Source organism: Canis aureus, chromosome 35 (genome assembly GCF_053574225.1).
Source record: "Canis aureus isolate CA01 chromosome 35, VMU_Caureus_v.1.0, whole genome shotgun sequence".
Taxonomy (NCBI): domain Eukaryota; kingdom Metazoa; phylum Chordata; class Mammalia; order Carnivora; family Canidae; genus Canis; species Canis aureus.
The window spans coordinates 24,719,062-24,732,695 of record NC_135645.1 but is presented as its reverse complement, the minus strand read 5'-3'; the positions used below and the strand labels follow the sequence as shown (position 1 = coordinate 24,732,695).

General features: G+C 35.7%; 2 protein-coding genes across 11 annotated transcripts in view; one reads left to right on the top strand and one right to left on the bottom strand.

The window, feature by feature from the left end:
- Positions 1 to 13,634, top strand: part of CMSS1 (cms1 ribosomal small subunit homolog) — a 375,896-nt gene that overhangs the window by 215,463 nt on the left and 146,799 nt on the right. For 2 of the 10 annotated variants that reach the window (XM_077884185.1, XM_077884183.1), the window contains exon 2: positions 3,501 to 3,565. The exons of 7 other annotated variants lie outside the window; for them this stretch is intronic. In XM_077884185.1, the coding sequence (XP_077740311.1) occupies positions 3,559 to 3,565 (7 nt within the window). In that variant the 5' untranslated portion in view covers positions 3,501 to 3,558. Of the gene's footprint in view, positions 1 to 2,279; positions 2,296 to 3,500; positions 3,566 to 13,634 lie in introns of those variants that run through there. One more of the 10 variants, XM_077884184.1, reaches the window with a different exon arrangement.
- The window catches only part of FILIP1L (filamin A interacting protein 1 like), a 295,693-nt gene that overhangs the window by 208,246 nt on the left and 73,813 nt on the right, over positions 1 to 13,634 (bottom strand). The window lies entirely within an intron of this gene.

Below are 13,634 nucleotides of genomic sequence, written 5' to 3'. Positions count from 1 at the left end.
CACAGTCTTTTCAATGGTATCCACTTTAGTTATATATATTAAATGCTAAATGGCCATTCATTTTACCGTTGCATTTGCAACTTTGCCAAGTTACTATCATGTTAAAATGTGTAGCACTTTGCTTCTAAAAAAATAATCATATATACTTAACTATACCAAATGTACATTAACTGCAGTTTTTATAAAAGGTGTAATTTGTCCCTGAGCTCATGGTTTATTCTGGCCTATGTATTTTAATCATAAAAAGGAATCAAATGTTGAGCAGTTTACTAACATTCCATAGAAGATAGAACAAGACTCTTTTAGTTCAGTAAATGAGAACAGTAAAACATTCCTGAAGTTTTGTGTTGTTGTTTTTTAACTTCAGAATTGTGCAAGCCAAACTGAACCACTTAGAGGGATTTGTAGCTTGGCCTTGGCCATCTGGTGAGTAAAAAGGCAGATTCTGGGACATGATAACATTTGAGATATGAACAGTCCAAGCAGAATCAAGCTATAGGTAATCTAGAAAGCTGAGGTAAAGACCAAGTGTTAGGACTAAGTTTAGAAAGTCTTGGAACATTCAAAGGCAGCCCACTGTGACATAAGTGAGAACTGTAAGAAGAAAAACTTCACAGCTCTTTGTAGCTTTCTCACACCTGATTTTCAGAAGCATTAAATGGAAATTATAGTGGCAGAAAAATTCAGAACTGGAAAGGATCACAGAGACCCAATTTTACAGATGAGGAAACCAAGATTCAGAGGGTACCAAGGATTTGCTCAATGTCACACAACTAGAGTTAATGTAGGAATTTGGAACTCCTATTTTCTAGCTCAGTATTATTTTCTGTACTTTCTTGGACATTTTCTGACTGCATAGTCATTGGAGTTGTACCACAATAGGATTAGCTGAACTGGGTGAAGTAGGGAACACTGCCACCAGAAGTGAGTGATGAGACAAAGGCTGTGCAGTGGCTACCTGACATGCATTCTCATTGTTCATGAAGGGAACTTATACTCAGAGCTGTCTGAGCATTTCCGACTCTAATTTTAATAGAGTTTAGATACTTCTCTTCACATTTGTAATAGGTAATTGTTTGTCCTCTCCACTATAAAAATTATTGTTCGCCCTCATGCATGCAAGTGTTATCCACTCTAGTGTTTTCTCAGAACCTATCTTCCCTTTAACAGCACCTGTTCCAAAGTTGTTCAGTAATACATTGTGATCAGAAAGCAGGCCACGACTCCAAGATCTGCTTACCACTTGAAATGATGGGTAATCACTGTACCCATAACTAATTCAATCTTCTGCATTAGACAGAAATCCAATAACTGATCTTCCTATGTCATGCAAATATGAACATAGTTAGTTAAAGGGAGGTCCATGGCGTTGAAATCAATCAGCTTGCCTGTTGTACAGCAAGGACTTGGAATGGTAAAAGCACTTGGTGGGTGAGGGGATGGGGTAACTGAGTGATGAGCACTGAGGGGGGCACTTGATGGGATGAGCACTGGGTGTTACACTATATGTTGGCAAATTAAACTCCAATAAAAAAATATACAAAAATAAATAAATAAAAATAAAATCTTTAAAAAAATAAATGTATTGCCAACTGATAATATCTGTGTGAATAGAAAATCTCTGCATACTACTGTATTTTTCCTTGTATTTTGAATATAAAGGTATCTCTGCCTATGCCATCTCCATCCCTTTATCCAGCCTTAAAGTCTATTCTTTCTGCTGTAATCTGGAATGTAATTTCCCAGACATAAACATTTTTAAACTATGTGCTTAACAGTCATATTTATAATAGGGAACTTCCAGAAAATAAGTGATTCAGTCTTATATGCCTTAAGGTAACCCCTTTCTCCACTGGAGACCAGGATGAATTATTTATTGTAGTAGACATGTGGTCACATCAGGGGCCCATCTCTATAGGATTAAAACTTGGTTCTACACTTCCATCCTGAAGTCCTATGGGAAAGTGTCCAATATCCTCATTCCCTCCATTTCCACTGACCCTGGATTGATTTGGGAGGTGGAATGAGGGAGGAGATGGTGATAGGGTTTCATGTACTATAATAGTGATATGCTAAGGCAGTGAAGGACTTTTCTTTTTTTTTTTTTTTAACATGAAGGAAACTGAGAGCCCAACAAGGAAGAAGCCATGTTATAGGACTAGAGACGTTATATAATAACATAATTGTCTAGAACCAACATAAAAACAAAACCTGAGACTCACATCTCCTGTATCCTGCGTGAGGGATTTTTGTTTGTTTTTCATTGTGTCATTCCACCCCTACTGAAAACTCAAGGTAGGCTCTATTTCCTTTCCAAGGCTAACTGGACAAGAAGATTAGGCTTTGTAACTTATATGAATTTGCCTTATTTCATCCCAAAAGAAGGACCTTGAGGGCGGTGTTGATAAACTTTTCGTATAAAAGATCAGATAGTAAATATTTTAGGCTTTTTCATACCTCTGGTCTCTATAGCAACTACTCAACTCTATCATTGTTACACAAAAGCAGCCACAGACAATACAAGAACAAATGAGCAGGGCTGTGTTCCATAAAACTACTTATGGGCACTGAAATTTAAATTTTACGTATTTCTCATTTGTCATGAAAAATTACTCTAATTTTGATTTTCTTCCAGTGCTTTAGAAAATCATTCTTGTAGGCTATACAAAAATAGACTATGGACCAGATTTTGACCCACTAGCCATCGTTCGCTAACCCCTGTCCTAGGGGAATAAATATGAGAAGACCATAGGTGTTAAAACATGGAGAGAGAGAATATGATACCTGAAGGACAGATGATTTCAGTGTGGTAGGGGACATGACTGATTGGTATGCCTATGCAGGGAAAGGAGATTGATTCTATTTTAGGTAATCTGGATTGGTACTAGGTCAAATTCCACATTCTTTATTTTGACTTACTGTCTTAAAATTTATGAAAGGCAGGTTTTAGCTGTCCTTAGAGAAGAAAAGCAGAAATAAGAAAAGGACATGTGACCTAGAGTTTACCATATGGTATGCAGAGCCAATAGGACTTTTTATTAGGAATGTCAGCTGGTGGTTTTCGTTATCAGTGAATCCTAGGAAGCTTGTCTGAGGCAGGGAGGAGGCAGTTAGCCATATTCCTCCTTAGCACAAACTACTTCATGTCATTGTAAAGCTCTCAGAGAATATGTCTTTTGCTAAGCTGAAAGACCCATAAAAATCTCTCCTTTTATGATATAAAATCTATACTGGTAAACTTTAAATTAAAAAAAACCCCGTTAACTCAAAACCATGAGGGACCGTTTATTTATTAAAACAATATGAATGATTTACATGCAGTTGAATACAGCTTTTGTTGTTCTGTAGGCCAGCTCACCTATAACAATTGCATAAGTGATGGTGTGGTTCTTTATAAAAAGGGAGTACTCATTACTGTGATAGTGCTATAATTAACACTTTTTGAGCAGCTACTGTGTGCTGCCATCTAACATACATTATCTCATTTATTCCCTCAACAGTCCTGCAAGGTATCTATTATTCTCCTTTTGAAGATGAAATTGAGGCCCAGTCATATACATGCAAGGTAGCAGTGCCAAATCTATGTCTCTCTGACCTGAAAGTTTATGCTATTTCCATTGTATCGTTGCCATGATAAGAAATGTTGACCAAAAAAGAAAAACAAAAAAACTCCAGAATTTGAAAAATCATCAACTATATTGCTGACTATCCTTAGTCAGTTTATGTTAATTTTATTCTGTGTGGTTGTTGTACAGGAACAGAATAATTTCAGCACTTTAAAACCTTGAAAAATCACACCAGTTGTGTCTTCTAAGATTTGTGGTTTGTGTGTCCGTTAGTTGCTTGCAGTTTGTAGGCAGGCTGCAACCTTGAACTATTCACTGTCTGAACTTGCCCTCAAAGAATTCTTCTTCCTGCCCTACCTCTATCAAGTGGCAACCAATGAAAAACCCACAAGCTCAGCAGCTGCAGCTCTGGAAAGCTTCCATCAAAACCCTCATTCCCACATCCCCTTTGAAAATCACAGAGCTTGCTGTTATCTTCTTGAAGGTCATGACTAATGCTTATAAAACTTCCATAGCAAACACTGTCTACAAGACCCGAATTCCTTAACTTGAGCTCTTCGTTAAGTTATGTACACCAAAATATTTACTGCCAATCAACTGCCCTACCCTAAATTCTTACCTCATAACCTTGAAAGCAAATATTAGTATAGAAGCATTCTAAATAGTCAGTAAGAAAACTGGAAAGCTTAATGAATTTCAGAAAGTGCCTCTTTCCACATCAGAATTGAACGAAAATCCCTGGTATATTGAGTATATGAAGTGACTTAGCCCTGTTCTTATCCATCAAAATTTTATTCTTTCCATGAATTGCTTTTTGGACTCAGAGATCAAGTATGCAGTAAACCTGTCTCTGAGGAAACAATTTTATTTTTTTCTAAATGTAGAAATGTAGTATAAAAGTGGCTATTTTGTGTATGACCGAGTGATACTGAAGTCCAGTTTTTAGCAGCCTTTTCAGATATGAATAATGTTATTTAATCCAGATCTTTGAAACCACAAGCAGACACAGTATGGATGTTTGATTGAAGAAATATGGTTGCTATTATTCACCCTGCCATGCTTTATTTTGCTTACATTAATGACCCATTAATACACTTAAGAAAAAAAAGTAAATTTGCATCATCATCCATTGAAATTGACAGGACTGGATGCTGGTGATTATAGACACAAGACTATCAAGAGATAATTTTTTAATGATCACAATGATCAATGATGATTGATTTTTCTAGACTGTCCCATGAGTATGTCCAGGAACTCTGGGAGGAAAAAGAGCTGCAGCCAGGAGACAAATACATGCTAATGCACCACTTATTGTCTGGAGGAAATATATGTTCATGGCAGCAGTAAGAAGTTATTTGGTTTGTATTTATTTATAATATACAGGCAGCAGACTGTTAGCATTCTGATTGTGCCCAGACATAATAGAAAAGAATTCACTAGCAATTTCATACTAGCTTTAGTAAGGAATGTACTTTTTGAATCAACATTGGTTAAAAGGTTGTCATTTTAGTTCTAGTAACCCCAAGGGTTCTTTCTGTTGTCTAAATTATGGAGAGAATTATTTGGGGTCTTAAATCCCACCTGAATTGACTGCTCTGGGTCACTTTAGCGTATTTCATTATCAGTAAAACTGAGCAGACATATATTTCTTTAATATGACAAAATATCTACTATTTGGGTAAGATAGTGAATTCAGATCTGTTGTGGGGAAAGGGAAACATTCATAAGTCAAAAGAGACTTTCTTGAAATATTGTTGATAAAGAATATCAGTGTCAGTTTTGCTAATGGGAAGGAAAGGCATGGTTTTATAAGCCAAGACTTTCTGTTAAATAAACAGCCTCAAGAGAATGTCCACTCTCATCTGTGAACAGTGTATGCATGTAAATATATCTGTTTGAGTTGAGGTTCCCCCCCCCCCCAGAGTAGGATATCTCAATGACTGCATTTTTTTTTTTACTTTTTGTTTTAATATTTTGACTATCAATTAAGTATCAGAAAACAACTTGGGCTGAGGTGCCTGAGTGGTGCAGTTGGTTAAGCATCCAACTCTTGGTTTCAGCTAAGGTCGTGATCTCAAGGTCCTGGGATCCACAATCGATGGGGAGTCTGCTTGAGTTTTTTCCCTCTGCCCCTACCCCCATTTTCTCATTTTCTCTCTCTCTCTCTCTCTCTCTCTCTCTCTCTCTCTCTCTCTCTTTCTCATAAATAAATCTTTTCAAAAGAGAGAAGAAAAGAACTTGAGCTGTCAAGAAAAGCCATCTTCATGTATTTCTGAAGCAAAATACTGGGTTTTATCTCCCTCTAAGTAGCTCTAAGGCCTATTTACCTTATTTTTTAGGGATTATTCTAATATCATAAAGGTTATAAATGACTTTTATAAAATGACTTTTATAAAATGACTATCCAAATTTTTGTGTCTGATTAGATTGGTGGTTTTGCCATTAAAACAGTGGGACATTTTCAAGTCCCGTAGACCAAATCCATTAAAAAATTAGATTCATAAATAAATGAGCATTCTAAAAGCATTTTTTTCTTAAATTTTAAATGAAGAGGCATTCACATGAACCTTATACTGCCCTCTGGTTCCTGGTAATCCAGGTGCCTTGACTTTTTTTCACCCCACCAAACTAATAAAGAAAATTTGCCATAGGGGAAGCAGAAACTTGTCTCATTTCATTAAGGGAATAGTTCTTTAATGCCTTTAAATTGTTTCATATGTTTTCATATCACTGTCATGTAATAGCTTTCCAAGAAAACTTTTTTATCATCTCTTTTTTTATCCATTTTAATATTATATTTACTTAATCCATTATATCAAAATATTATAATTTCAACATGTAATCAGTTCAAGACAACTATTAATGACATATTTCATTCTTTTTCTGTTCTTGGAAATCTGCTGTGTATTTTATACTTGGAGAGTATATTAATGTGAACTAGCAAGTGCTACTTCAAATGCTCAGTACCACGTGGGACCAATGGCTATCCAATTGGATGGTGCAGCTCTAGACCATGATATTTTAAGCAATATAGCAGGATCATGGACCTTCAGTGTTATAATTTCCTTCAGGAAAACATGTTATAAAGTTAGAGAGATTTAAATAAACTAGAAAACTATTTGTTCTGACACCCATAAAATCAGAAGATAAATCTAAGAGTATTTTGATACTATTGCAACATATGTAAAAGCCTCAATTAGGTTTATGGGATTGAAGTGAATTTCTTAAATTTGGGGTAACCAAAAATAAATAAAATGCCAAGGGAAGATCATGATCATATTCTTCAAAATAATTTAGTCATTGCCCGCATATTCTAAGGATATATTGAGACTTTCCTACAAAAAGCATGGATCTTTTTTACTGAGGAGCTAAACATCTATTAATCTCTTAATCAAAGGATCATGCTGAATAAATGTGAATTGGTTGGACATTTTCCCCACTCCATTAGTTAACACAGAATGGAAAGGAATTATTTATGTATTTCTGAGAATGACAACCTTCCCTATGCTTATCACATGTACTTAGAACAATCTAGCCAGAGATTTGAATTTCAAATTATACTTGGGATCATCTGTTGAGATTCCAGAAAAATAACTGGAAGATTTTGAGTTTCTATAAACAGGGATTTTATAACAGCATAGAATTATGTCCATTAATTTTCCATTCTCTTTGAAGTCAAGAGTATCTAGGAAAATCTGACACAGAACTAGATCAATTTTCTCAAGCCACTTATATGTGAGAATAAATTAAGATATAACATTGGCTAAAATTTCTACATGCTTAGTATGTTCGAGTAACAGATTTGAAGTTTATACATTTATGTGTGTATGTACCTTTATGCCTCCTTCTCTCATTTCTCCCCTCCCCACCCCCAATGTCTGGCAATCACCAGTCTATTCTCTGTATATATGAGCTTGTTTTGTTTTGTTTAGTATTCTCATATGAGAGACTATATGGTATTTACCTTTCTCTGTCTGACTTATTTCACTTAGCATAATGACCTAAAGATCCATCCATGTTGTCCTGATAGCCATTTAAATTATCTCATTAATATGCAGAACTTTAAATATAGGGGAAAAAAGAAACCCTATGACAACTGCAGGGGTCATCAACTCATGGCGATCTTTATTACAACTATATTCCTTTCCCTCACATTGGATTCTTAGGAAGCAAATCCTAGACATCATATAATTTCCATGGATTGTCTATTATGTGATTTGAGTTTTGTTAGGCTTTGAGGATAAAATGAATAAATAAGACATTGTCCTTGTTCTCAGAGATATCATCAGATCTTTCTGGGGTGATAATGTTTAGTAGTCAATATAATTATAATATAAGTCAATTGTAACATAGACCCAAACACTAAAACACCTGAACCAGTTCTCAACATAGCAAAACCTAATGTAAAAGGAATAACTGTATGATATGCATCCCTGGGACCATTTTTGTGAAAACCTCTTTAAAGTATGAAAAATTTTCTAATTCCATTCACTAAAAGGGCCTTGAAGCAATGATACCCAGTAGCAATGAACGCACATGGCACTAAAATTTTGGCTTCTAAGTCTCTTTCCCACTACAAGGAAACCGTGCTCCTTTGAGGAATGGCTGACTCCAGAGCTGGGGGTGGAAAACCAAGATGAGCCATGAAACATCTTTTCATGCCAGCAAATTAGGAAGTGCTCAAAAAATGTTAAAAGGGACCCAGGAACACAGGACACTTGGGTGGCTCAGCGGTTGAGTGCCTCCCTTTGGCCCAGGGTGCGATCCTGGAGTCCCAGGACCAAGTCCCACATGGGGCTCCCTGCATGGAGCCTGCTTCTCCCTCTGCCTGTGTCTCTGCCTCTCTCTCTCTCTCTGTCATGAATAAGTAAATAAAATATTTTTAAAAAAAATAAAAGGACACAGGAACCCACTTGAAAGGACTCCCACAAATGTGGGACAATTTGAGCAACAAACTAATAATTATAATGAAATACAACTCATTATATAAAATAAGAATCTGTGAGTTCATAGAATAAACAAATAGATATTCCATGAATAAAAGGAAAAAGCTCATTTTTTTAAAGATTTTATTTATTTATTCATGAGAGACACACACACAGAGAGAGAGAGAGAGAGAGGCAGAGACACAGACAGAGGGAGAAGCAGGCTCCATACAGGGAGCCCAATGTGGGACTCGATCCTGGAACTCCAGGATCACGCCCTGAGCCAAAGGCAGACGCTTAACCACTGAGCCACCCAAGCATCCCGGAAAAGCTCTTTTTGCAGTAGAATGCCAATTAATAAATGTGGAATGAATGATAGATTAGAAAATCACCATTTTGGAACCATCGTGGTTACATTGATTCAAGCTAGAAGTATCAATGATTGCTAAAACTAGAAAGTGAAAGTTAACAAGGAACAGGACATTTATATATCTCAGAGAATCTCTCCACAAATTACTCATTAATGGCCATGGGAAATAGTAGCTTTAGAGGGGTAGTAACACATTAAGCAAGTGATCAAAATTACCATCACCAGTAATCAAACTGACAGCATGTGCCTCTGGATGTTATGTATTAGATAAAAAACTTCTGTGATATTCTTGCCCCTCAAAATGCATAATTAATTAAATATTAAGGAAATATCAGACAAACCCAAACTAAAAGATACCCTTAAAAATTGACAGTGTCCCAAAACATAAAGAATAACTGAGGAGCTATTTCAGAGTAAAAAAAAACAAAGATATGTGAAAACTGAATGTATGTATGATCCTGGATTGAATCCTGAACTAGGGGGAAAAATGCAGAAAGAACATTATTGGGACAATTGGAAATATTTGAATTAAGCTCTAGATTAAATATTAATATTGTTACTGTGTAAGTTTCCTGATTTTGATTATTACACTGCCATAAGGGTTAGTGATTATTTTTATTCTTAGGAACTATACACTGGTAACACTTAGGGACAAAAGGATATGATGTCTACAGCTTAATCAGATAGTTTAAAAAAACATGTGATATATATCTATAGAATAGATATAGATGGAGAGAAAATACAAAAGTAGCAAATTTTAACAATTGGCAAATCCCTGGTGTTTAAAAAGTTTTTGTGATGTTCTTGCAACTTTTCTCAAGTTTGAAGTTATTTCGAAATTAAATTTAAAATTCTAAAACAAAGCAAATATATACATGTGCACTCACACACACAGTTATCTTCATTTTAAATAAAGCCAACTCAAAATATAGAAATCTGAAAGTCATACCCAAAAGTAAACCAAGGAATATAAAATTGTTTTCTCCCAACAAATTTGCTATAGAATTTTTTTTTAAATGGCCATCTTCATGCTAAAATTATAAAATTTGGGACACCTGGTGGCTCAGTTGGTTAGGCATCCAACTCTTGATTTTGGCTCAGGTCATGATGTCAGCCTGAAATTGAGCCCCATGTCAGGCTCTGTCCTGAGCATGAAACCTGCTTAAGATTCTCTCTGCCTCTCCCCCACCCCACTTGCACTCACTTTCTCTCTTAAAAAAAAAAAAAAATGAAAAACAAAATTATAAAATTTATAAAAATTTAATAAACATTGAAACACAATTTACCAAGCCCCCATCTGCAAATCAAGGTACACCTGCATTTGGTTAACCACAATCCTGGTAAGAGTTGCCATGTCCATCTGGCTTGCTTTGGAAGGCTTCTCACATAGAGCTGTGTATGAGTTTATACGTAAATGTTTTTGAAGAAAATGATGATGGTAATAACCTGCTCCCAAAATACAGATAAGGCCTGTGCAGATCTGGGGCTCTACTTCAGATTTCTCTCTTCTAATTATCTGAGTAGCTTTTCAGGCCACATAAAACCAGATTTAAGATCTGCTTCTTCGACAAACTAGCTCTGAACCTCTTGAGTTTTTCCTTTTTTCCTCTTATTAAATATAACATTTATAGAAATAGTAAGAATGGTGATAAAGTAATGAATCATTTATCTTGAGCCTATCTAGAAAATATTGCTTTACTACCCACACACACACAAAAAAAAAAATGAGTAAGAAGTTAGGTTATCCAAAAACTAAGACCCCATCTTTCCTTTTTCTTCCTTTTTTTTCTACCATTTTGCTACTCACAGAGAATTGGAGTAGAAAGTAGAAATAAGTAAAACCAGTCAAATCTAGTTTCTTTTTTTTAATATTTATTTATTTATGATAGACACACAGAGAGAGAGAGAGAGAGAGGCAGAGACACAGGAGGAGGGAGAAGCAGGCCCATGCTGGGAGCCTGACGTGGGACTCAATCCCGGAACTCCAGGATCGCGCCCTGGGCCAAAGGCAGACGCTAAACCGCTGAGCCACCCAGGGATCCCCCAAATCTAGTTTCTTAATAACAGTTTGGTTTAATTTTAAAGTGAACAGATTTTATCTGTAATGGCAAAAGATTGGAAATAACCTAAATGTACTTCCACAGGACTGGTTAATATTAAGGAAATACAATGCTTTCAAAAACAAAGACTGAATGGTCTTAATGTATTGATATGGAAAGATCCCAAAAGTATATTGTTAAATCCAAAAAGCATGTACAAAACAGTCTGTATTGAATGCTACCATTTGCATATACTAAAAGAAAGAAATAATATACACATATTTGTCTGCATATGTATAAAGTGTCTCTGAAAAGATATGTTTGCACACAAGATTGTTTGCCTAAAGAGATGATAATTTGGCATCGGGGAAACATGTTCATTATTTTCAGCATTAATGGAGTTGAAAAACTTCTAAATTTAATCCATATAGAAGAAAGTAGAAATGTAATCTTTTCACTTCTATTTTATTGCTATAGAAATTACTGTATACTGTACTATAATGATACTTCATCACACACAAAGATCCTCCCAGATGTTTCACCATAATGATGAAAACTAATGCATTTCATCTGATTAAGTTAGTCTGGTTCACTTATTAACTTGATCTCAAAAAAAAATTATCAACATTTTTTTCTCAAGTGTTCTTGATCACAGGAGTATATCTTATGAAAATGAAAAGAAGACTCACAGGAATATTAAAGAGTGGAAAAATAAAAAGCTGATTTCAGTGGAGTTTTATCAAATACCAATTTCATTTAATACCCTATGGGAAGTAGAGGGATAAAACTTACTTCAAATTAGATAGTGTAAGATTTAACATTCCTCTAATATGCAGAATACTAGGAGTATCTCAGGAAAGTCAAAAACCAAGTAAGACCTAGGAAATTTTTAGAAACCCAATAGAATCTAAAAGGCCATCCTCCCTGGGATTGTTATTTTAATATAGCACCAAGATCTTATACTTCCCTTAAACAGGATATTAAATGGCACATAGTAATTTTTCCCCTAATGGTTCTCTTTGTAGTTAAGGCTTTCTTTCACCATCCACCTGCATTTTATAAGTGGGTAAAAAGAATCACTCCAGGCTGTTTGAATGCTCCTTTTCCCTCCTGCATCAGCCATAGGCAGTGAGAAGTAGGAACCTAAGACAGTCTCTGGAACAGGTAACCATCTGTTACCACTTACAACATAAAATTCAACAAAGAGAAATTCTTCTCTTGTGGCTTATTTGCATATTTTGTGGTTCTCCTGTTTAACTCCTTCTTTACAAAAGAAGAAAATCATTATTATTCAAATAAAGACTACTCATCCAGCCATAGGGAATATATTAAAGCTCTCTCCACTGAGAATTATTTGTATAGTTCCAGTTAATAACAGTGCATTTTTATAGGGAAGAGTACATAGATGTGACAGTGGTGGTTTTAGAAAGGACTTATGTAGCATCAGGAAACAGCTGTACGTTTTTCCAGCAGCCTGAGTTACTAGTGATTTGTACTACTTTCTACACATTTCCTCCTTCCCCCCTTCCTTCTTCAAGTGCATCTAGATGATTAATAAAGTGAACATTTTTTATATGCATTCTGACAGCCATCGGGACTATAACGGTTGGCCATATATGACATCACCCCGTGTTATCATGAAACACGTTGTATGCCCTCTACCAGTGGGCTGTGGCATTTTGAGAGACTGGTGCAGGCAATTGTATGAGTCCCTTGTCCCCTCATAGTCAAGTTGATATTTTCTCAGGCCACATAGTCAGTGCCCGGGTAAGTGTCCCCTCAAGGCTGGATTACGCCTTTAAAAAGTAATTGATTTGCCTTGGAGAAAAGAGTGTAGTATCATTATCTTAAAAAGTAAAGTCTCATTATCAAAAGTCAGAAGACAGTTTTAAGAACCATGTCATTCCAATAGTTCATTTTTGCTTTTGTTTCTTTTGCCTTCGTGGATGTATCTTGCAAGAAGTTACTATGGCCGAGTTCAAAAAGGGTGTTGCCTGTGTTCTTCTCTAGGATTTTGATGGAATCTTGTCTCACATTTAGATCTTTCATCCATTTTGAGTTTATCTTTGTGTATGGTGAAAGAGAGTGGTCTAGTTTCATTCTTCTGCATGTGGATGTCCAATTTTCCCAGCACCATTTATTGAAGAGACTGTCTTTCTTCCAATGGATAGTCTTTCCTCCTTTATCGAATATTAGTTGCCCATAAAGTTCAGGGTCCACTTCTGGATTCTCTATTCTGTTCCACTGATCTATGTGTCTGTTTTTGTGCCAGTACCACACTGTCTTGATGACCACAGCTTTGTAGTACAACCTGAAATCTGGCATTGTGATGCCCCCAGATATGGTTTTCTTTTTTAAAATTCCCCTGGCTATTCGGGGTCTTTTCTGATTCCACACAAATCTTAAAATAATTTGTTCTAACTCTCTGAAGAAAGTCCATGGTATTTTGATAGGGATTGCATTAAACGTGTATATTGCCCTGGGTAACATTGACATTTTCACAATATTAATTCTGCCAATCCATGAGCATGGAATATTTTTCCATCTCTTTGTGTCTTCCTCAATTTCTTTCAGAAGTGTTCTATAGTTTTGAGGGTATAGATCCTTTACATCTTTGGTGAGGTTTATTCCTAGGTATCTTATGCTTTTGGGTGCAATTGTAAATGGGATTGACTCCTTAATTTCTCTTTCTTCAGTCTCATTGTTAGTGTATAGAAATGCCACTGACTTCTGG